Source organism: Hordeum vulgare, chromosome 2H, assembly GCF_904849725.1.
Source record: "Hordeum vulgare subsp. vulgare chromosome 2H, MorexV3_pseudomolecules_assembly, whole genome shotgun sequence".
Taxonomy (NCBI): Eukaryota; Viridiplantae; Streptophyta; class Magnoliopsida; order Poales; family Poaceae; genus Hordeum; species Hordeum vulgare.
The window spans coordinates 617,231,950-617,253,554 of NC_058519.1; the positions used below are offsets into that span (position 1 = coordinate 617,231,950).

General features: G+C 47.5%; 3 protein-coding genes across 3 annotated transcripts; all 3 read left to right on the forward strand.

Annotated features, from left to right (window-relative positions):
* The first annotated feature begins 606 nt into the window (after positions 1 to 606).
* On the forward strand, positions 607 to 2,162 carry LOC123427872. Its single transcript, XM_045112008.1, has 2 exons — positions 607 to 738; positions 1,707 to 2,162. The coding sequence occupies exon 2, from the start codon at positions 1,735 to 1,737 to the stop codon at positions 1,990 to 1,992; it is 258 nt and encodes an 85-aa protein (XP_044967943.1). The 5' UTR covers positions 607 to 738; positions 1,707 to 1,734; the 3' UTR covers positions 1,993 to 2,162.
* A 5,623-nt stretch (positions 2,163 to 7,785) lies between these two features.
* LOC123427873 (alpha-1,3/1,6-mannosyltransferase ALG2) lies at positions 7,786 to 10,886 on the forward strand. The gene is made up of 8 exons (XM_045112009.1): positions 7,786 to 8,093; positions 8,566 to 8,682; positions 8,980 to 9,173; positions 9,254 to 9,359; positions 9,479 to 9,626; positions 9,766 to 9,896; positions 10,027 to 10,193; positions 10,290 to 10,886. Exons 1-8 carry the CDS (start codon positions 8,003 to 8,005, stop codon positions 10,581 to 10,583), a joined length of 1,248 nt encoding a protein of 415 aa, XP_044967944.1. The 5' UTR covers positions 7,786 to 8,002; the 3' UTR covers positions 10,584 to 10,886.
* Positions 10,887 to 13,791: 2,905 nt separating this feature from the next.
* On the forward strand, positions 13,792 to 15,543 carry LOC123430843 (E3 ubiquitin-protein ligase PUB23-like). The gene has a single exon (XM_045114679.1). The coding sequence runs from the start codon at positions 13,912 to 13,914 to the stop codon at positions 15,166 to 15,168; it is 1,257 nt and encodes a 418-aa protein (XP_044970614.1). The 5' UTR covers positions 13,792 to 13,911; the 3' UTR covers positions 15,169 to 15,543.
* The last annotated feature ends 6,062 nt before the right edge of the window (positions 15,544 to 21,605 follow it).

Consider the following 21,605-nt stretch of genomic DNA (forward strand, 5'->3'; position numbering starts at 1 on the left):
TCCAAAGAAAAGAATGATAACAATAACATGACAATGCAACTCTGCTTTTAGAGTATGGCCTGATTTTTTTTTTTTGAGGGGATAGAGTATTGGCCTGATGATGGATGCCGACGAGGCATGCATACGTTGTTGACGTACCATCACATAACCACGATGGTTTTAAAGACCAGCAGCGTGTTGAGCGGTTTCGGCATCAACGGCAGGCATGAGCTGGGTACACGTCGGAGATCAGATTCCGGGGCTCCACCACATCCGTCGCGACTCCCATAGACTGGTAGGCCCCACAAGGCAAAAAAAAACGCGCTGAGTGGGCGGGCCCCGCGGCACCGAGAATTCCAGCACCTCCCCTCGCCGACCGGTAGGCCCCGCACCCCGCACCTTCCCCGGCGACGAGCGACGACACCGCGTGCGTTTCCTTCGTGCTACCTATTTGACTCCAGCTCACGTCCGACTCCGCACGCGCTCCCCCGCGAACCAAACGCGAGGTCCATGGACCGGAGCCGATCCGCGGCTGTCCGTCGAAGAACGGACGGCGGATGCGGCACCGGTCCACGGGGCGACCGGCGGGGAGAAACGCCCACGGCTATAAAGGGCCAGCGGCCGCGCCCCGTCAGCCCATCCGGTTGGTCGGTCTTCTCCCTTCCCTTCCCTCCCTATCGCCTGCTTCCTTCGGCCGAAGAAAAAAAAAGCTCCTCCTGCTCTGCTCCTCGTCCTCGTCCCCGGCCTCCGCTCCGCCTGGTAAGCGCCCCGAATCACACACGCACGCCTCCCTCCTTCCCCGGCGCGCGCGCGCGCTCGTGTCTCGGGGTTCGGGTGCCTCGCGCGGTTCTGTTCTGGGTTTGAGCTCGTCCCCTGGATCTATGGATCCTGGTAGCACATATATATGCTTGTGGGCTTGTGGCTCCTAGTTCTTGCCCGAGATGGGAGAAGATCTCGTGGTTCATGGGGTTTAGAGACGCGCTGATTATGGCCTGGAAAAGGTTAGGGAAAGATGTGTGGTTCTTGGTTGAATCTGTCGATAAAAAACAGGGAGTCCTGCTAGGCTCCTAGCTGTATGCTCTAAGTACGTACTGCTGTTTTAGCAGATATTGACATATTGCTAGAGTTGCTGTTGGTTATAGCGATTGTTGATGAGTATTCAGGACATGAAATATTTTCCTGGTACGCATGCCATGGTCTGTCCATTCCACGGAGCTGTTACTGAATGAAAATGGTCCTGCCGCTGTCTTTTCGTGATGAAACACTTATTACTTCTATTAAGAGTCAAAAATCGGGGCAACACTTCGGTGAAGTTTTGCTGTCTCGTGAATTTGCTTTCAGTTAACCGTTTACGGTTCATGAGACTAGCAGCTTGCAATTCTTACCAGTTCAGGATGAAATCCGTACGGGCAGTACGGAATCCGCAGGCCCGTGCTCGTCCCCCCTTGTCTCCGTCCCTGGTTATACGACGGAGAAGTGTCAATAATTATGCATCGCTTTCTTTCTTTCTTATAAATCAGAGTATTGGGTCCTAGATAGCACGAAATTTATATATGATGGATCCACAACGCTTCCCGTACCGTCCCCAGAGCCCTGCTCATGCAAAACTCGTGTACGCGTCACCCACCTAATCTAAGCCACCCTTGGCTACTGCCCATGTGACCCGCGATCCAAATTTCCACCACCTACTTGTCTCACCAACCTCCGGGATTTACTTGTCTTTGCAGCTCTCGGTGACTGGATATATATATATATATGGCCTCGCCCGCGACGCCGACGAAGTCCACCGGCGCCCAGGAGGAAGCCGCGGCCCGCCAGTCGCTCATCGGGATCTCCCAGTCCAGCCCGGCGGCGGGAGAGGCCCTGAGCGCCAAGTCGCCGAACGGACGCACGGAGCACGGGCAGGACGACAGCGGGGCGGCCGACAAGTACAGGTCGATGCTCATGTCCATCTCCAACCAGTCGCCGGAGGCGCGCCAAGCCACGCCGTGCCCGCACAGCAACGCCGCTTGAGCTTAGGCTTAGCTTGATCTTAGCCCCTGTAATATTACTGATCGGTGATAGTATTGATGATCAGTCCTGCAGCTGCAGCTGTCGATAATATGTTGCGGACCCTTGCGTGGCGCCCTTAATAATCGCCATGTTCCTGGGTTTTCGGTGAATGATATGCAGCATTACGTATATATACGTAGTTACGTGCATGCGATGCGAGTCTCGCATGGCGTTGCTCCCATCTTGGTGTGGAATTTTGTCGTGCATGATCATTGTCGCTCACCGGTGGATGTCTGGCCTCCTCGGGACCTCCTTCATTTCATAGTTGACAACAAGCTATTGTGATCAGTCGATTTTCAAGGAAGGAGGCCGGAGGGATTAGGATGGGGATGGGGGCGGAAGAACAGCGGCGGTGCAAGCTTGCCGGGGAAAAAAAGGGTCATCAAGGGATACCCGCACGGGGAGGGGGGGCGGGGGGGAGCATAGCAGTGGGAGGTTGAGGGAAAGGTTGCGCCGGAGCTTCGCCAGCCATGGGTGGTGGTGTCCGGTGGTACGTTTGGCGGTTAGGGAAAGAAGGGGGAGAATATCAGGTGCTCCGGGAGCACACGATGATGAGGTGCTCCCGGTACATCTCGGTCGTTGGATCATGATCCAATGGACAGCATTCTCGGAATGTGGATCCATTTTGAAAATGTTTCTTTTTTTTGTAAAACTTGAGTTGACCAAATGTTGTCCATTCGATCCACGACCTAACGACGGAGGTGCACCGGGAGCACCTCATCATCACGTGCTCTGGGAGAACCTGATATTCTCCCGGAAGAAGGGGTCTCGAGATTCAGGAAGCAATTTGCGCCGTCTGTTTTCCATCCAATGGTTCAAACGAAATCGACTGATCCATATTTGTTTTTCACGCGACTTACATCTAACCATTCTCGATTGACATGTATTGATCATCGTACAATCCACAACCTCATTATGTGGTTGTTCAGACGTGGGCCTCCACCGCAAATCTCGTTAACTCCGAGTAAAAAGCATAAGACACCAGAGCTGCACAACAAATACCATTTGCCATCACTTTTCAAAAAGTTAATACAATGCATCAAACGTAGTTCTGCAAAAGGTTAAAGTTGTGTTCGGTGCATTCCTGTAATAATTCTTTAAAAAGTGGCGGTGGTTGTCGTAATTATGGTGGTTTCATGCTTTTTCCTCCTCCGATGCAGATGAGAAAAAAGGGTTCTTCGCATGAAGCAAAAGCACCACGAGCATTGTCAATAGATGTCTACTATCACACTATTTTTCTAAGATCCAAAACATGATCCACTCATCTAAAAACACGAATGGCAAGTGTTAACTATGAGCACATTCTGATTGTGCAATAAGATCCTCACCAACAATTCACTACCGATTTTGTTTTCTCATGGGGTGATTTGAACAGATTGACTCCAATGATGGAGATGCAGCTGCGGCAATGCCCCATCTGCTCGCTTGGGGGAAGAAGAAAATCCCACACCCCCACCCCACACTCCCTGTGTGTGGATCATGTTCAGTTACCAACATACCGGGACACCAGGGTTCCTTTGAGGCATAGGGGTGCTTTTTCTGTCCGATCCCGCCACCGCCACCACAGCTATGCTAGGGGAGCGCGTGTGTAAGGGCATATTTCTTCCCCATTAGTTTTGGTGATTGATGACAATACATTTATGGACTAATCGTGTGCAATAAGCCTTTCAGATACTTCCTCTGTCTGCGCAAAGACGATTCATGCTCCTCACTGTATTGATATGAAGATGATTTTCTCTCTTACGTTTCGTTGTCGGTGGACTTGAGTCGTAGGAAAAGTCGTAATATTACGAGGGGATCCGCTTCTGAAAAGTCTGGTTGGAATCATCACGTACACTTTCCTCTCACCCTCTTTTCCTCTTCAATGAAGTTTTCTTCTCTGTCAATATCTCTATCCTAAAAGTCCCAAGCGGTAGTACCGCTCCCTAGAGCGGTACTACCGGTAGTACCGCTCCAGGGCGGTAGTGGTCATGTCGGTACCGCTGGCATGTACCGCTGCCCATAAGTTCGACCTTTCTTGGTCGGACTTTGCGGTAGTGTTGGGCGGTAGTACCGCCGGTACTACCGCTTGTTACAAGGGGATGAGGTATCTATGATGATTTGATTGCTCAAGTGCTTAGAGTTAGCCACCAAAAACTCTCATGAAATTCTCCCACAAATATTTTGTCCAAAGCATGACACTCAAATTCGGTGCCACCAATATTTCAAATCCAGCCCTATCGAGTTTTACCCTAGACAAAATCCATAGCCAACCCAACAACTTCGGTACCACCAAGTCTAGGTTTCGGTGCAACCGAAAAACAGTGAATGACTCCCTCGTTACAATGTGATGAAATTTTTACAAATTGGTGGCACCCAGTTTGGACAACTGCCTAGGTCAGACAAATCAGGCCCACCGAGATTTATATATCGGTTTCATCGAAACGCCAAAAGCTGCCACATTTTGCACTAGTCGGTGCAACCGAGTTTTGCTTCGGTTTCACAGAGTTGGGCAATAATGTTGTAAAGGTTGGATTTTCGAAGATGCCTATATATACCCCTCCACCTGCCTCTCATTAAAGAGGAAGGACTCAGAACAAACCAACACTTGCCCCATCTATTTTCTGAGAGAGAACCACCTACTCATGTGTTGAAATCAAGATATTCCACTCCAACCATATGGATCTTGATTTCTAGCCTCCCCAAGTTTCTTTCCACACAATCAATCTCTTCTACCAAAGTCAAATTTGTGAGAGGGTGATTGGGTGTTGAGGACACTATCTTTTGAAGCACAAGAGAAAGGAGTCCAGTATACTTACCACATCTATTACCTTTTGGAGAGTGGTATCTCCTATATTGGTTAGGTGTCGTTTGGGAGCCTCTCGTGTGGAGTTAAACCAAGAAGTTTGTAAGGGCAAGGAGATCGCCTAATTTGTGAAGATCTACCCCGAATGAGGCTAGTCCTTCGTGGACGTAAGCCATGTTGGAATAGACAAGGTTGCTTCTTCATGGACCCCTTGTGGGTGGAGCCCTTCGTGGACTCGTGCAACTCTTATCCTTCATGGGTTGAAGTCTCCATCAACATGGACGTATGATAGCACCACCTATCGAAACCACGCCAAAAATCTCTGTGTCATCTTTGCGTTTGATCTTCCTACCTCTACTCCTTACTTTCATGTGCATGTCCTTACCTTTCGCTGATATACTCATTGATTTGCATGTGTAAGGTGTGCTGGACTTATTAGAAATGCTAGAATATGCAACCATTAAAACTGGGAAAATGTTGGGTTTTAATTTGTCAAGTAGTCTATTCACCCCCCCCCCCCCCCCTCCTTCTAGACGTCCCTTCTAGTGATTCCACAAGTCGAGACGGTGTAGCTTCGTCCTGACCGCGATTTGCAAATAGGAAGAGGGGTTCGATGGTAGATGAGGATGAATTGGCAGACAGTTGGCAATGGCGAGGAGAGGGGAAGTGAGAAGGAGCATGCCACTAGTGAGGACGAGGAATTTGAATGGATATGAGGAGGAGGTCGGGGGAAAAGAAACAATTTCAGTTGGCGATGTCAATTCGACAATTATTTCTTCCAACTTCACGTTACCCAAATCCCAGATCTCGAATTTACCCATCCCAATTTTTTTTATCAAGGAGGTCATGGGATGTAAAATTTTAGCTCCTCTAAGCTAGGAAGTTCAAGTCAACTTCGCACTTGGAGCTTGTCATTTGAAGTCATAGGGGAGTTTCTAACGGGACTAAGTAACATGTTCTAAAGTTGGAAGGAGGGGAGGGAAAGGGAGGAGTGATTAATTTGTGATACCTTATGCATAGGGCTAATTGGTAAAATGCCTCCTTGTTTGCTTTGCTCGGACCGAAAAATACTCCAATCCCCCGACGTAAGTAACTTGCCCACATGTCAGCTATTGCTAAGTCACTGAATTAGGTGGTTAAATTAGTAACTTAACTTAGACTATTCAACAAAATGCTCCGCTTTTCTACGCACTTGATAAATTACCCCTGCAAATTCATAGATGCCTTGTATGAAGAGTGACATCAATAGGTTTTAGAGCAACCGTCTTCCCTAACGTAAGTTAGATGCACAATCGAAGCAAGCATAAAGGTAATTGACAAAAAGGCTCAGGAACATGGCCATTCAGGAATGGACACTCAGCATTGTGGGCAGAGACCCCCTGTAGAGAATGAAGAGGCGCCAATGATCTTACTCTCAAGAGTGCTTCGATAGGCTCCACTATCTCCAAGCCATGCTCGGTTAGCCTGGGTTTGAGACGAGGAAATGAAATACTTAAGGCATCGTTGCGTTTTTTTTATATTACGATGAAAACTTTAGTTCTTGTAAAGGATTCAATCCTTTCATCTCAATATCATATTGATAAAGAATATACATTCTGGGGATTTATATCCAAAGACTAAATTAAATTGCATCGAAAAAAAAATGGATTATGAGTATAGAGTCGTGAAGTATAATTTTGCATTGGATTAAACATTCCAAAAATATGAGTAAATGACATATAGATGAAGATACAAAAATGTTGATTTCCAATCGTAACTAAATCTTGTTTTGTTCAAATAATGGATAAGAAAGCCAATTAGCTAAAAAACGATAGTTTGGTTTACTCGATAACATCCACATATTATTTTAGCTCGGTGGAACCCAATTCTTTTCCTCGGGATCTCTTGAATGAAATCAAGCAATGGAGTAAGTATATTAGATGGATTTAGATAGAATTTACATCTCCTAGTCTACTAGGATGATCTAGAAAGAGGAGAGCCTTGGTTCCATTCAAATAAAAAGCTGACATGAATTTTTCGTGTGATCCAGCACATCAAATTGTTCATGCGTAAAGGAAAACCAAATAGCACCAATCAGTCCTCCATCGTCGAAAGTCTGGACCACCAACTATCGTCCGCACAGTAGTTCCAAATTGGAAAACACTACCTTTCAACTGGTGGATAACTTGTGCGTATTTATCACATTGATCGCCGTCGATTTGATTTTAATCATACAGTACGTCCACCCATCGAGACGGTGCAACAAGTTGCAAACACAAATTTGTAACAGAGACCATGTTACAAACATACGAAGCCCCAACAAGTTGCTATGGCTATATAACTTGATCATTATTATTATTTAAATCTATAACATTATCCTTGTCGTAAAAATCCTTTCGCAATATCATCTATGTTGGAAAAAAGTAAAAGACAAAAGAAGTTTCTATAACACAATCTTTGTTGCATTTTTTCTCTATAACATGACCTTTTGTTTCGAAAATAATACTTCAAAAACAGCGAGTTACTAAAAACACAGTTTTAGATGATTTTGTAACAAAGCCACTGCCGCAAAGTGAACGTCGCAACAGCTAGCTTGTTACAATTCACGGTGCACACGCTTTAAGAAGATCCGATGGCTATTTTCTGCGTCAACCGGATGGCCTTGGAGGCCGCCGATGTTTTTATTTTATCCGCCAACGAACACCTAGTTTGGTCTTTCAAATTTCAACATTAATACTAGTACTATCTCCGGCCGGAAATACTTGTCAGATAAATAAATGTATTCAGATGTATTTTCATTCTCGATACATTCATCTTTATTCATTTCTGCAATAAGTAATTTCAAACGGAGGGAGTATTTTTTAAAACACCATCAACCTTTAGTTAATTACTCTTTTTACAATACACCTTTAGTTAATTCTATCTCGATTAGAGATAGTTTTTGAAATAAACCTCAAATAGAGATGAAAAAGGACAAATTTGCCCCTGGCTGAAAACAACGCACGCACGCACGCACGCCGCCCCGCTTTCCTTGGCCCGCTCGACTGCTCCTCCGCCGCCGGAGCTCCGCCCTCCCGTCCGCTGATCGTCCCCAGCCCCCCTGCCGGCCATCCACAGCCCGACCCCATCCCTCCCTACCATCTCCTCCGCGCGGCCCCGTCTCGTCCCGCCCTGCCTTCCCCTGCCGCGCGGCCGTCCTTGGAAGCGATGACGGCGGCGGCAGGAGTCACCGGCGAGTCGTCGGGGACGAAGACGAAGAAGCTTAAGGTTGCTGTCATCCACCCCGACCTTGGAATCGGTACGGACCCCTCACCCTCCTCCGCTCACCACATCCGATCGCTAGATGCAGTTCGTCTGAATCTGACGCCATGGAGTTGGGAGGATCGAGTGGATCACGTGACCTCTTAAATTCTCACAGCTAGAAACGTTCCTGATCTGGTAGTGTCCATGGATTATTCAAGGGGGACGATATCACTGAGCTTCTCCGCATGTCTAGGAGATCCCCAATTTCTGCACTACCATATTCGAATAGACTGGTGGTTGTTCAGGTGTAGCATAAGAGTATGGGAAGTGATGTTTCCTTTTCATACGTAATTGGTGTTTCTAGTGATAACTCGAGGAGACTAGGAGCAATTACACTACTTCAGTGTGGGATCGCACTTCAGCAATATGACACTTTCAGTTACAAAGCATTGTAGCAGGCGTGATATAGCATATGAGCAATGTATGATAACACCTGTAATCGGATTTAAAGAACACTTTTGATGTAGGTGGTGCTGAGAGATTGATAGTTGACGCGGCATGTCAGCTTGCTGCCCATGGGCACGATGTTCACGTTTTCACATCACACCATGACAGAAATCGGTGCTTTGAGGAAACTGTCTCTGGTAAATCTCTGAACTATACCTATGTTATATTTCGCTGAAAGCCTGATAGACCTGTTTCTAAAATTCATCCATTATATCTCTCCTTCGCATTGATGTTTTTTAAGTGTTTGTGGCAAACTTGATCTGGAGTAACTGTTCTACGATATTTGCATGCTGATTCAATTCCTGCAAAATGTCCCATCAGTATTCTTTTTTGTTTTAATATCCCACATGTATATCATTGGGTAGTATTTATAGTAAACAATGCTTATAGTGTTTGTATACTAGTTTTAATGGACTTCTCTATCTGTTTTCCAGGTCTATTCCCAGTTACAGTATATGGAGATTTCCTGCCTCGCCATGTGTTTTACCGCTTTCATGCTATCTGTGCTTATCTTCGCTGCATTTTTGTTGCCCTCTGCGTGCTACTTTGGTGGCCCTCCTTTGACATCATATTGGTAGACCAGGTTTCTGTTGTGATTCCACTTCTTAAACTAAAGGCATCATCAAAGGTACTTATCTCTTATTTGAAGTGCTTTAGTGTGCTCTAATTGCAGCTATGTACTGAGGTACTTTCTTGTTGCATTTTCAGACAATTTTTTATTGTCATTTTCCTGATCTGTTGCTTGCACAACATACAACAATCCTTCGAAGGTTATATCGCAAGCCAATTGACATGATTGAGGAAGCTACGACTGGTATCGTCTTGTGCATCTAGAACTGTATCTCTACTTATGTTTTGACTTTCCTTTAATTATATGTTGAGACATCTACTGGCATTCTAATTGTAGCAGTCGTTCCTTTTTGCATATATTAGGTATGGCAGATTTGATTCTAGTCAACAGCAAGTTCACCGCGGCAACTTTTGCTAGGACTTTTTGTGGTCTTCATGCTAGAGGAATCGAGCCCGGTGTTCTATATCCAGCGGTCTCCGTTGAGCAGTTTCATGAACCTCATGATTATAAGTAACTTCATGCTTGTATATCTCTTTGTGACTCATTTAGGTTTCATTCGTTCAGATTTTAGCATACAATTGCTAGCTGTCTCTCTTGTATTTTGTCCTCGTTCAGTTGTAGTGAAACTGAACTATCATCTTTCTGTCAGGTTGAATTTCCTCTCAATTAACCGGTTTGAGAGAAAAAAGAATCTTGGTCTAGCCATTTCAGCATTTGCTTTACTCCGGTCAGTTGTTTCTAAGCAACCTGGTGATGCAGAAGCAAGCTTAACAGTGGCAGGTGATGTTTGTTTATGTATTATTTTCCTTCATTTATTCACAGGTTTAATCTTATTACATCTTGGGTTGTTAAACAATACTCCAGATTATTAACCACTGGCCACTATTTTCTTACATTTTAAATACTTAAGGTGGGTATGATAAGCGTCTCAAAGAAAACGTTGAATACCTTGAGGAGCTCAAAAGATTGGCAGTGACCGAAGGTGTTTCTGAACATGTTAAATTCGTGACATCTTGTTCTTCATCTGAAAGAAACGAGCTTCTCTCCAACTGCCTTTGTGTGTTGTACACTCCAAAGGTAAATAATGCCTACCCCATTTGCGCAAGACTTTTATCAATCTAAGCAGATTATTCTAATCCAGCCCTGCATGTCTCACACTACTACCACGTCCAGGACGAGCATTTTGGCATTGTTCCTCTTGAAGCCATGGCAGCATACAAGCCTGTAATCGCATGCAACAGCGGCGGTCCAGTGGAAACAGTAGTGAACGAAGCGACAGGTTTTCTATGCGATCCCTCCCCGATCGAATTTTCCAAAGCCATGCTGAAGTTTGTGAGCGATCACGATCTAGCGGTCCGGATGGGCAAACAAGCACGCGACCGCGTGGTGCGGGAATTCTCGACCAAGACGTTCGGCGACCTCCTGAACGGCTATGTCCTCAATGTCTACCACCAGAGGATCGAGTGATCTGAATCCGGTGTCGGCAGCGCCAAATGGAAGCCTTTTGAGTAGCACATTAACTTTATCCTTGTGACTTGTGAGTTCTGACTTTGATGTCCACACTTGGAAGCAAGTTAGCATGGCACTGCATGGTGATGGCGACATTGCATTATTGGCCTGTCTGTGATGAACTGATTTCCTTCTCGATCTCTGTATTATTCTCTCGGATAAATAAGGGTTTGACTGGTCAAATCTGAACAGTCGGGATCAGTTCTCACTTGCAACTGGCACTGTGTTAAGAACAATGTTTGAATGGAATCTTGTTGGTCATGGTAGCTGTGCCAATTATTTCCTGATGGCGCCCTTTTGTTAATTCGGTGAAGGATTGTGATTCATCCAACCACCGTATTCGGTATTTCTCCACGGTCTTGGAAAAATGTAAGCATGTGTAACTGCTACTGCTTGGACGCGAAAACAAGAAATATGATACCACAATGTCAAAATGGTGTGTGCAAACTGATCGAAGGTCAAAATGCTATGTGCTGAACCAAGAGTTAAAATATGGTGGGTGTCTTCTCGAGGAGAAACTCTCGAGTGTGAACAAGCAAGGTAAAACCCATCGATGTGCGTTCGTCAATGCGGTTCAGTCTGTCAGCGGCAAAACGTTGCTTCCGCTGAGAGGGAGCTGGGTTTTGCAAGGTCAAAAACCGTAGGAAAAAAAAAAACCAAAGTCTACGGCTCGCAGTATATTTTACTACCACGTAAATTCCTTTCCTGTAACTCAACGGCGAACAATAACAAATGCCTGACAGTGTTATTAGCATAGTAAATAACTTTCTTAACCCCGTAGCCCTAGGCCGGTGACGGTGGTGACGAGGGCGCGTTCATTTGTTTTCCCATATCGGATTCGTCAACGGATCTTAGCAGCTTCTTGATTGATTGATGATCCAGGAGCAGCTGTATATACGTGCTGATTGCGGCGGTTCTTCAGAAAAACAGGGGAAAATGCGGGGCGGTCAAACCGATCGGGACGCGTCCGTTGGTTGGACGACGACATGCCCGAAGCATAGCATGTGGGGGCCGGCCAGCAGACGCTCAAAGTCGCCGGGCGGGCGACGGCGAGAAACAACGGGCTGGGTTGGACATCACGGCGTGCTGCACGTCGGATCGGCAAGTGCCTGCTAACTAACTAGTATTCCCTCCGTCTCAAAATAAATGTCTCCCTTAATGCAATTTTGTACTACTAGGATTGGTACAAAGTCGAGACACTTATTTTAAGATGGAGGGATCACGTATTTCAGTACGTATCGCGGGTGGTTATTCATGTGCAAGTTGGAGTAGCGGTACCATTTGTAGGCACGGATTTGGTGCGAGTTTTGGTCTACGCCTTTGAAAATCTGCGGATTTCGCTAGGTGGTGATGCAGTCATGGACAGCTTCAGGCCAACCGATTTAGTGCTTGCGTTTTGCAGGATAAATAAAGAAGCGAAGTAGAGCAGCCAAGCGACCCTTTGCATCCCAATACATTAAGCTCGGCCTGGCATTGTAAACGATAAATCGCGATGGTTAAAGGCAAGCGTTCTGCTTTGCAGATTGAGGTAAGCTGATGACGATCCACAAGAGACAGAGCACCTGTGAGCAAGTAGATCCTCGTGACCCATGCCCGAGCGTGGCAAGCATCGGCCAGCCAGTGTTTTGGTTGAGACTGCAGTGCACTTGTTGCTCGGCGTCTTGTTCTGGTTGCAATGGTTCTGGTTTCAACAGTGGGCAGGCAGACGGTGATGATCGGGAAAAGATACCGCAATGACATCAGACTCCCACCTAAACCGCGAAAAAAAAAGGAAAGAGAGCTCATGAAATTGGCTCGTAGCACCTTGGCATCCATCCTCAGAGCACATGGGGAATTGCTTGGGTGGAATTTGGCATCAGCAATTGTGGATAAACTTTCACCGTGGGTTACAACTGAACCTTCCTTCTTTTTTTACGCGGAAAACCGAACCATTTACGGCGCTACTAGTGGTTAACTTATGAATTAAGGTATATATATTCTTTGATGAACAGGGTGGACGCATATACATATATAGTTAACTTAGGCATTAAGAAATTTGAATTTTTCAAGAAACGCGCATCTTATAGTATATGGTATGCAGTGTGCCGCTCGCCATTTGGGAATCCGTGTTTAGAGGAGTTGAGGATCCGGCTGGAAAATTTGAATAGGAAAATGCCCGGTCATAGTCAAAGGAAACGCTCAACCGCTCTCTCGCCTCAACTTAACAATGAATGGAGCAAACATAAGAAGAAATGGAGCGGGGTTAGGAATAATTTAACACTAAAAAAACCCTGCTGTCATCACCGGCCACCTCCTCATCTTAACAGCTCCAACCTGCATCTAAAGTTTTCAACCCTAGGAAATAAAAATGAAGGATCCTCGAAAAGTAAAAAGATAAGCAGCAGCAGAAGAAGAAGAAGAAGTAAACCTCTCGTCTTCCTCTTGTTTCTGGCAACTTGGTGAGCGGCATCGATCATAATTCACTCCAAGTCGTTGGTAAATTTCCGCTCTAACCAACCGACGTGCTTGCTGATGGCCGGGTTGCTTCAGTCGACGCCCATCGAATCCATGTGGCTAAAAGTCATCGTCAAAACGCCGAAGGGTTAGCTCTGGGCGTGAGACGGAGTCTCTGGTTGCAGATCGTGGCAGCAACCCATATCGTGGCGCCACTTTTTTTGTTTTTGTTTTGGAGGGAGCCACATTTTGATGTATGTATAGATATTTGCCAACCTTGCACTCAATATTTATGTTTGTGTACGCATCGCCTGCCCTCTGACTATTGACTCCGGAGTATTATTATACGCGCATACGCATCCACAGAAATCAATCGGATAAGGTGGGGATACCGCGAGCTGTTTGGTTTATCTTGTTTTTTTCTATAGGGTTTCACAAGGACTTTAACCTGAGTTGTGCAAATTTAAAAATTACAAGTGTGACGACGCAGTACATACACAATTTATACAGTTTGGTTGGTTGAAGAGAGTAGACACTTAATTTATACTCCCTCCGTACCTAAATATAGGTCTTTTAAGATATTTCACTAAGTGTCTACATATGAAGTAAAATAAATGAATCTATACTCTAAAGTATGTCTATATACATTCGTATGTACTCCATTTGTTAAACCTTTAGAAAGAATTATATTTAGGGACTTACGCATGCACGAGTTGCAGGTATAAAACCAACCAACATCCCTGCTATGATCCCAGACAAACTGCATTTCATTTCAGGACAAGAATTTACTTGATTGGCTGGTCGCCACACTGCGTGATTTGGCGCGTCGATCGAAGGTCCGTTCTAGGAGGCCATGGCCACCATGGAGGAGTCGCCACAGCTGTTCCTCTGCCCGATCTCCATGGAGCTGATGGAGGACCCCGTCACGGTGTCTACCGGCGTTACCTACGACCGCCGGAGCATCGAGCGGTGGTTCTTCAAGTACGGCAAGACGACGTGCCCCGCCACCATGCAGCGCGTCGCCTCCCTCGACCTCACGCCCAACCACACCCTCAAGCGCGTCATCGCCTCCTGGCAGGACCGCGCCTCCACCTCCTCCTCCCCCTCCAGCCCTTCGGACGCGCTCAAGCCGATGGCGCGGGAGCGGCTGCCGTCGGTGCTCGCCGGCATTGAGGGCACGCCCTTCAAGGTCACCGCGCTCAAGGGCCTCAGGCTCTGCATGGCCGGGGACCAGGCGGCGCGGGACGACTTCGTGGCCTACGACGGCATCCAGGTGCTCGGCCGCGTCATGGCGCAGGCGCTCGCGGAGAGCGGCGCCGGCGGGGACTTCTCGGCGTTCCGGACGTGCGAGGAGGCCGCCGCCGTCCTTGCCACGCTCCCGCTGTCAGACGAGGAGTCGGTGGACCTGGTGCTGCGGCCCGAGTGCATGAGGCCCATGGTCGCGCTCGTCCAGCGCGGCAGCGCCGAGGCGAGGCTGCACGCCATGTCCATCCTCGCCAAGGTCTCCGAGGCCAGCGGCGCCCGCAACTGGACCGACGACGTCGACGTCGACGACATGGTCAAGTCCCTCCTCGACCTCCTCTCCGACGGGGCCTCCTCCAAGCTCAGCTCGCGCGCGCTCGACGTGCTCATCGACGTCACGGCGCGCTCGCGCTCCAGGGGCGCACGGCGCGGCAAGGGCGTGGTGGAGGTGGGCGCCGTGCGCGTGCTCGTGGAGCTCCTCCCGGAGGCCGACCGCCACGTCACAGAGCGGGCGCTCCTCCTGCTGAAGCGGCTGTGCAAGTGCCCGGAGGGCCGGCTCGCGTTCGGGGAGCACGGGCTCGCCGTGGCGGCCGTGGTGCGGACGGTGCTGCGGGTGTCCGGCCTGGCCACGAGGCTGGCGGTCAACGTGCTGTGGCTGGTGTCGTGCGCGGCGCGGCCCACGGAGAGGGTGCTGGACGACATGGTGGCGAGCGGCGGCGTGGCGAAGCTGCTGGCGCTGCTGCAGGCGGACGGCTCGCCGTCGACCAAGGAGAAGGTGGTGAGGATGCTCAGGGTGCACGGCGCGTTCTGGAGGCAGTACCCTTGCATCCCCGCCGACCTCAAGGACTACCTCAAATTTCTCAAGTGATCTAGTATCTGCGTGCTCGATCTGCAAGTGTACAGAGAAGCGGGAGGATGGATTACTGTTTGATATAGGGAAAATTGAAATCCATGCGTTGAGCATGAGCATGTGTGTACAGATTGAACGTTCAAATTGAGTTGATACTTGATACTCCCTCCGTTCCTAAATATAAGTCTTTTTAAAGATTCTACTAGAAGATTACATACGGATGTATATAGACATAATTTAGAGTGTAGATTCCTTCATTTTGCTTCGTATGTAGTCAGCTAATGAAATCTCTTAAAATACTTATATTTAGAAACGGAGGGAGTACTTGATAGTGTTTTTTTATCCATCCAGGGTTTCATCACTGATCAATTCGAGTTTGGCGGCATGTCCATGATCTGTATATAGTTGTATATATCTAGTGGTTATTCAAGTGAGTAATGACTTTGTTTGCTCAAGGCAAGGAGTCACATAAAAATGTTGAACAGTACTTTCTCCGTCCCAAAATAAGTGATTCAAAAATGATTCAGTTTTGCACTAAATTTAGTACAAAGTTGAATTTCTTTTGAGGCACTTACTATAAAACGGAGGGAGTAACGTAATTTCGGAGACCTTGCTGTTTCGTACAGGTGATGGTAGGGTGAGATTTTTAGTTTACGTTTTGGTTCCCCGTCGTTGATGGTGAGGCGATGATGCCATCATCGGCATGGAATAAGTCATCTCTATCTCATGTAAGAATTATTTTACCTGGGGCATTATACGAGCCTTCTCTGGCGTTTTCTTCACCTTGCGACGATTTGTTACATAGAAGGCGGTCACCGACATCTTCTGATCTAGAGCGATGACTTTTTATCACTGTTTCTATAAGCTTCTAGGTTAAAACAACTTTGTTCTCCTAAGACAAAGACCCTGATGCGGCAACGAGCTTATCTCATTGCACACTGCTGATCGATGGGGGGGGGAGAAAACTTCGACATCTCGAATAATACGAATGTAATTTTTTTTATAGATTCGGAGTAGGAAGCTACCAATAATCCTAGACGTACAAAGCTTTACGGGGTTGTCACGGACAAGACAACCTGTGATTCGTCAATAATCTCTCCTCCCCCCTGATTTTCAGGCGGAGAGGCATCCTCAACTAATAGCATCTCTCCAAATCACCACCTCCATAATCTTGTGTAAAAAGTGCCCGTATATGTAGCATTACTCGGAAGCTACTCTGCTGCAACCACAAATTCAGAGGTCATAAGCTCGCGGAGGCATTCCGGCACGTCCGCAATCCTCTTCTGGTCTTTTGAATTCCTGGCTAAAGCCGCAAGCCCATGAGCAAGGGCATTTGCTCAATCTCCTCACGCAACTGATGCTATAGACCGAGAAGTCTGTAAGTACTTGATTGATGTCTCTTAGCAGTCCATAGCAAGGGGAGCGGGGTTGGTTCCCTGTCATCAATTCCTTAAACAGAATTTGGTAGTCAAGTTCCAAAATCACGAGGCCCATGTATCGATGCATAGGCCGGGGCTCAGCCTCCTTTTCTAAATAAAAAATGTAGACCCTCAAGAGTGCATGCAACCCAATGAGGGTTGCTTTTGCTTCGGCCTCCTCAACACTACAGCTTGGTGGCGTCTTCTGACATATGGAGATAACAACTTGCCCTTTGTTGTCCCTTGCGGCAACACCTGCAGAAGATTCACCCGTTTCCTCCAAGATAGATCGAGACGCCTCATTGATCTTTTACAAAACACATAACTTGATAAGATATTGAAGAAGTTCAATATGGATAAGTTCAAGAAGTGGTTCTTGCCTATATTGCAAGGTGTGAGATTGAGCACAGCTCAATGCCCGACCACGGTAGAAGATGGAGAAAAGATGAGTGTCGTCCCCTATGCCTCAGTCATAGACTCTATTATGTATGTCATGCTATGTACCAAACCTGATGTGAACCTTGCCATAAGTTTGGTAGAAAGGTACCAAAGTGATCCCGGAATGAAACACTCGACAACGGTCAAGAATATCCCATAGTACCTGAAAAGGACTAAAGATATGTTTCTCGTTTATGGAGGTGCCGAAGAACTCGTCGTAAAGGGTTATGTCGATGCTAGCTTCAACACAGATCCGGATGACTCCAAGTCACAAACCGGATACATGTATATTTTGAACGGTGGGGTAGTCAGCTGGTGCAGTTGCAAGCAAAGCGTCGTGGCGGCATCTACATGTGAAGCGGAGTACATAGCTGCTTCGGAAGCAACGCGGGAAGGAGTTTAGATGAAGGAGTTCATCACCGACCTAGGAGTGATTCCCAATGCGTCGGGCCCGATGACTATCTTCTCTGACAACACTGGAGCTATTGCCATTGCCAAGGAGCCCAGGTTTCACAAGAAGACCAAGCACATCAAGCGCCGCTTCAACTCCATTCGTGGTTAGAGTCATGATGGAGATATAGATATTTGTAAACTATATACGGATCTGAATGTCGCAGACACATTGACTAAACCTCTTCCACGAACGAAACATGATCATCACCAGAACTCTATGCGTGTTCGATTCATCACAATATAACTAGATTACTAACTCTAGTGGAAGTGGGAGACTCTTGAAAATATGCCCTAGAGACAATAATAAAATGATTATTTTTATACTCCCTCCGTCCCAAAATAAGTGTCTTGAGCTTAGTATAATTTTGTACTAGAGCTAGTACAAAGTTGAGACAATTATTTTGGGACAGAGGGAGTATTTCCTTGTTCATGGTAATTGTCTATTGTTCATGTTATAATTGTATTAACCAAAAACGGTAATACATGTGTGAATACATAGACCACACTATGTCCCTAGTGAGCCTCTAGTTGACTAGCTCGTTGATCAATAGATGGTCATTGTTTTCTAACCATGGACATTGGATGTCGTTGATAACGGGATCACATCATTAGGAGAATGTTGTGATGGACAAGACCAAATCCTAAGCATAGCACAAGATCATGTAGTTCATTTGCTAGAACTTTTCTAATGTCAAGTATCATTTCCTTAGACCATGAGATTATGCAACTCCCGGATACCGTAGGAATGCTTTGGGTGTATGAAAGTCACAATGTAACTGGGTGACCGTAAAGATGCACTACACGTATCTCCAAAAATGTATGTTGGGTTGGCACGAATCGAGACTGGGAATTGTCACTCCTTGTGACAGAGAGGTATCTTTGGGCCCACTCGGTAATACATCATCATAATGAGCTAAATGTGACTAAGGATTTAGACATGGGATCATTTGTTACGGAACGAGTAAAGATACTTGCCGGTAACGAGATTGAACAAGGTATAGGGATATCGACGATCGAATCTCGGGCAAGTAACATACCGATGGACAAAGGGAATTGTATACGGGATTGATTGAATCCCCGACATCGTGGTTCATCTGATGAGATCATCGTGGAACATGTGGGAGCCAATATGAGTATCCAGATCCCGCTATTGGTTATTGGGCGGAGAGGTGTCTCGGTCATGTCTGCATGTTTCCCGAACCTGTAGGGTCTATACACTTAAGGTTCGGTGACGCTAGAGTTCTAATGGGAATTGTATGTGGTTACCAAAAGTTGTTCGGAGTCGCGGATGAGATCCTAGACGACACGAGGAGTTCCGAAATAGTCCGGAGGTGAAGATTTGTATATGGGAAGTCAAGTTTCAGTCACCGAAAAAGTTTCGGGGTTTATCGGTATTCTATTGGGACCACCGAAAGGGTTCCGGGGGTCCACTCGAAGGGGCCACCTGCCCGGAAGACCACGTCGGCTGAATATGGGTGGGAACCAACTCCCTAGTGGGCTGGTGCGCCCCCAAGGGCCCAAGGCGCCTAGGGTTGGGAACCCTAGGGCATGGGGGCTCCTCCCACCAACTTGGGAGGCAATCCTCCCCCTTGACCGTCGCCACCCCCTCTAGAGGCATCTAGGGGGCTGCCCCCTCTCCCTTTCCCTCCTATAATGGATGGGGGTGAGAGGGCTACGACACACCTAATTCCCTTGCCCCTGGCACAACCCTACCCCTCCTCCTCCGTAGTGCTTAGCGAAGCTCTGCCAGAGAACCACGAGCTCCACCGCCACCACGTCGTTGTGCTGCCGGGGCTCTCCCTCAACTTCTCCCCCCTTGCTGGATCAAGAAGGAGGAGACGTCTCCGGGCTGTACGCGTGTTGAACACAGAGGCGCCGTTCGTTCGGTGCTTGGGTCGTTTCTTCCGCAATTTTAATCGTCGCGAGTACGACTCCATCAACCGCGTTTTTGCAACGCTTCCGTTTAGCGATCTTCAAGGGTATGAAGATGCACTTCCTCTCTCTCGTTGCTAGCATCTCCTAGATTGATCTTGGTGACACGTAGATTTTTTTTTGAATTATTACTACATTCCCAACAAAAGAAACATGTACCGACAAATATTTCTTTTGTTTTATCAAATTATGGTTTAGTGTTATGGTTCATACGAGCCAGAATTCTTCTATTTGCTATTTTTTCTTTACGAGAAGGCCAATGACTATATACGACATCTGTCAATACCGGAGTTCAAAAATAAAGTAAAATAAAGACTACAACCAAACAAATATCCTTCAGTGTTTTCATTGGAAGCCACCGCGTCGCTTCCAACCATTCATTTCTCCCCTTATCTCCCTTCTACCTCTGTTCCTCCACCACATCTTTCATCAACCCCTCTTTTTTCTTAGCGCCATGTCTCTGTAGTCTGGCTGGCAAATGCCTGAGCTACCACTCACCGATACTATTTTTTTGCAACGACCACACGGCTGCAACCCACGGATCTCGCCAGCGACCGCAGCGCTGCAGCCTGCATCTTGTCAGCGATAGACGCTGCAACGCAGTGTCACTCGCGGTGGTGACCACGGCATTGCAGTCGCCGACGAAGGAAGACATGCAACGAAACGCCGCGTGTTGTGATGGTGACCGTGTCGAGTGGCGGGGAGCTTTTTGGAACTTTGATGATGTTGGCTTGAAGCTGTTGGGAGCACCCGCAGAGCTACAATGGAGCGTTGTTGATGCTGCGTCAGCGTCTGCGTTCAGTGGCCAACGGAGGCGCTGCATTCCGACGATGTTGAAGGTTTTTGGGGGAGCACCTCCGGTGTTGCAATGGAGCAACACCGGGCCGTCGGAAGCATAGTCAGTTTTGCAATGGAGCTTTGTCGGACGCCGACGATGCTACGGTGCAGCTTTTATCGCGTCCCCGTCATGAGAGATGCATTGGAACTTCGCTGGGTTTTCATTGGTGCTGCATTGAAGCTGTTAGACGCTTTGATGTTGGATGGCATTGATGTGATCAGACGGTCACCTGTGTGCAGATCTTTTGGCTGACTTCCGGCTGACTTAGAGCATGGTTAATAATATAGCCAACTGCTGGCTATAAGCCATCTTATAGCTCATCTTATAGTTAGCTTGTACAATGGGGACTGCTACGCATCTACCGGTGGATATTTATTAAATATCCACCACCTGAATAGCCGTTCGATCTCGCGCGTGTAGCCGTCCGATCCGCTGCGTTTGATCTGCTCTGGACGCAATTCCTGAAACGATGCTCGAGTTGCAGAAACTTTCGCTTTATTGCAAAAAATAAACTTTGGATCCGTTAATTCCTGAAACAACGGTCGAGTTTCAGAAACAATTTGCTTGTTGCAGAAGCACTACCCCAGTCGGGATCCGGTCTGGCGCGGGGAGGCAGGGCCGACGCGAGTCGGCCGGCGGCAGGAACGCGACGGCGATGGCTGGGGGCTCCGACGCCGGTGGCTGGGGCTCCGGTGGCGGCAGGATCGGCCGGCGGCGGCGCACCACGACGGGGCGTGCGGGACCGGTGGCGGAGGGGGTGGCAGGGCCGCAGCAGGCCGACAGCGGAGGGGGCAACGGGGCTGCAGCAGCCGACGGCGGAGGGGCGGCGAGCCACAGCAGGCCGGCGACGCGAGGTCGTCGGGGCGGAGCATGGACTGGACAGTTTCTCTGAAACAACTGCCCAGTTTCAGAAACTGTGCCCCAGTTTCAGAAATCGATTGATACGCGGGACGAGGAAGCGGTGGACAGTTTATTTGGATCCGTCGGTGGAAGGTAAGAGTTTCCCTTGTACAATAGTTAGCTATAAAATAGTACTACTTTTATCATATATACCCACCTTTCATTCTCACAAAGCACCTAGAAGCACATGCTAGAGTTAGTTCTTTACGAAGAGCCCGCTTCACTTCTCTATCCTCTTCTCTTTCATCTAATTCAGTAAAAGTATAGTATTCTAATTCTTAGCCGCCCCCTCATTTTTAAAACAAGTCCAAACAGCCTTTCACATTATATAAAGATAACGGACATAAGTTTATCGGAAACTAGACCCAAGAAACCTTTTCTGGGCTGGGCGGCCCATTCAGTTTTCGCCGCCCGTAGCGGCAAAACAAAAAGTTCCCGCTCCGAAATGCGCGGGCTCTCCCTTTTTCGGGACCCCT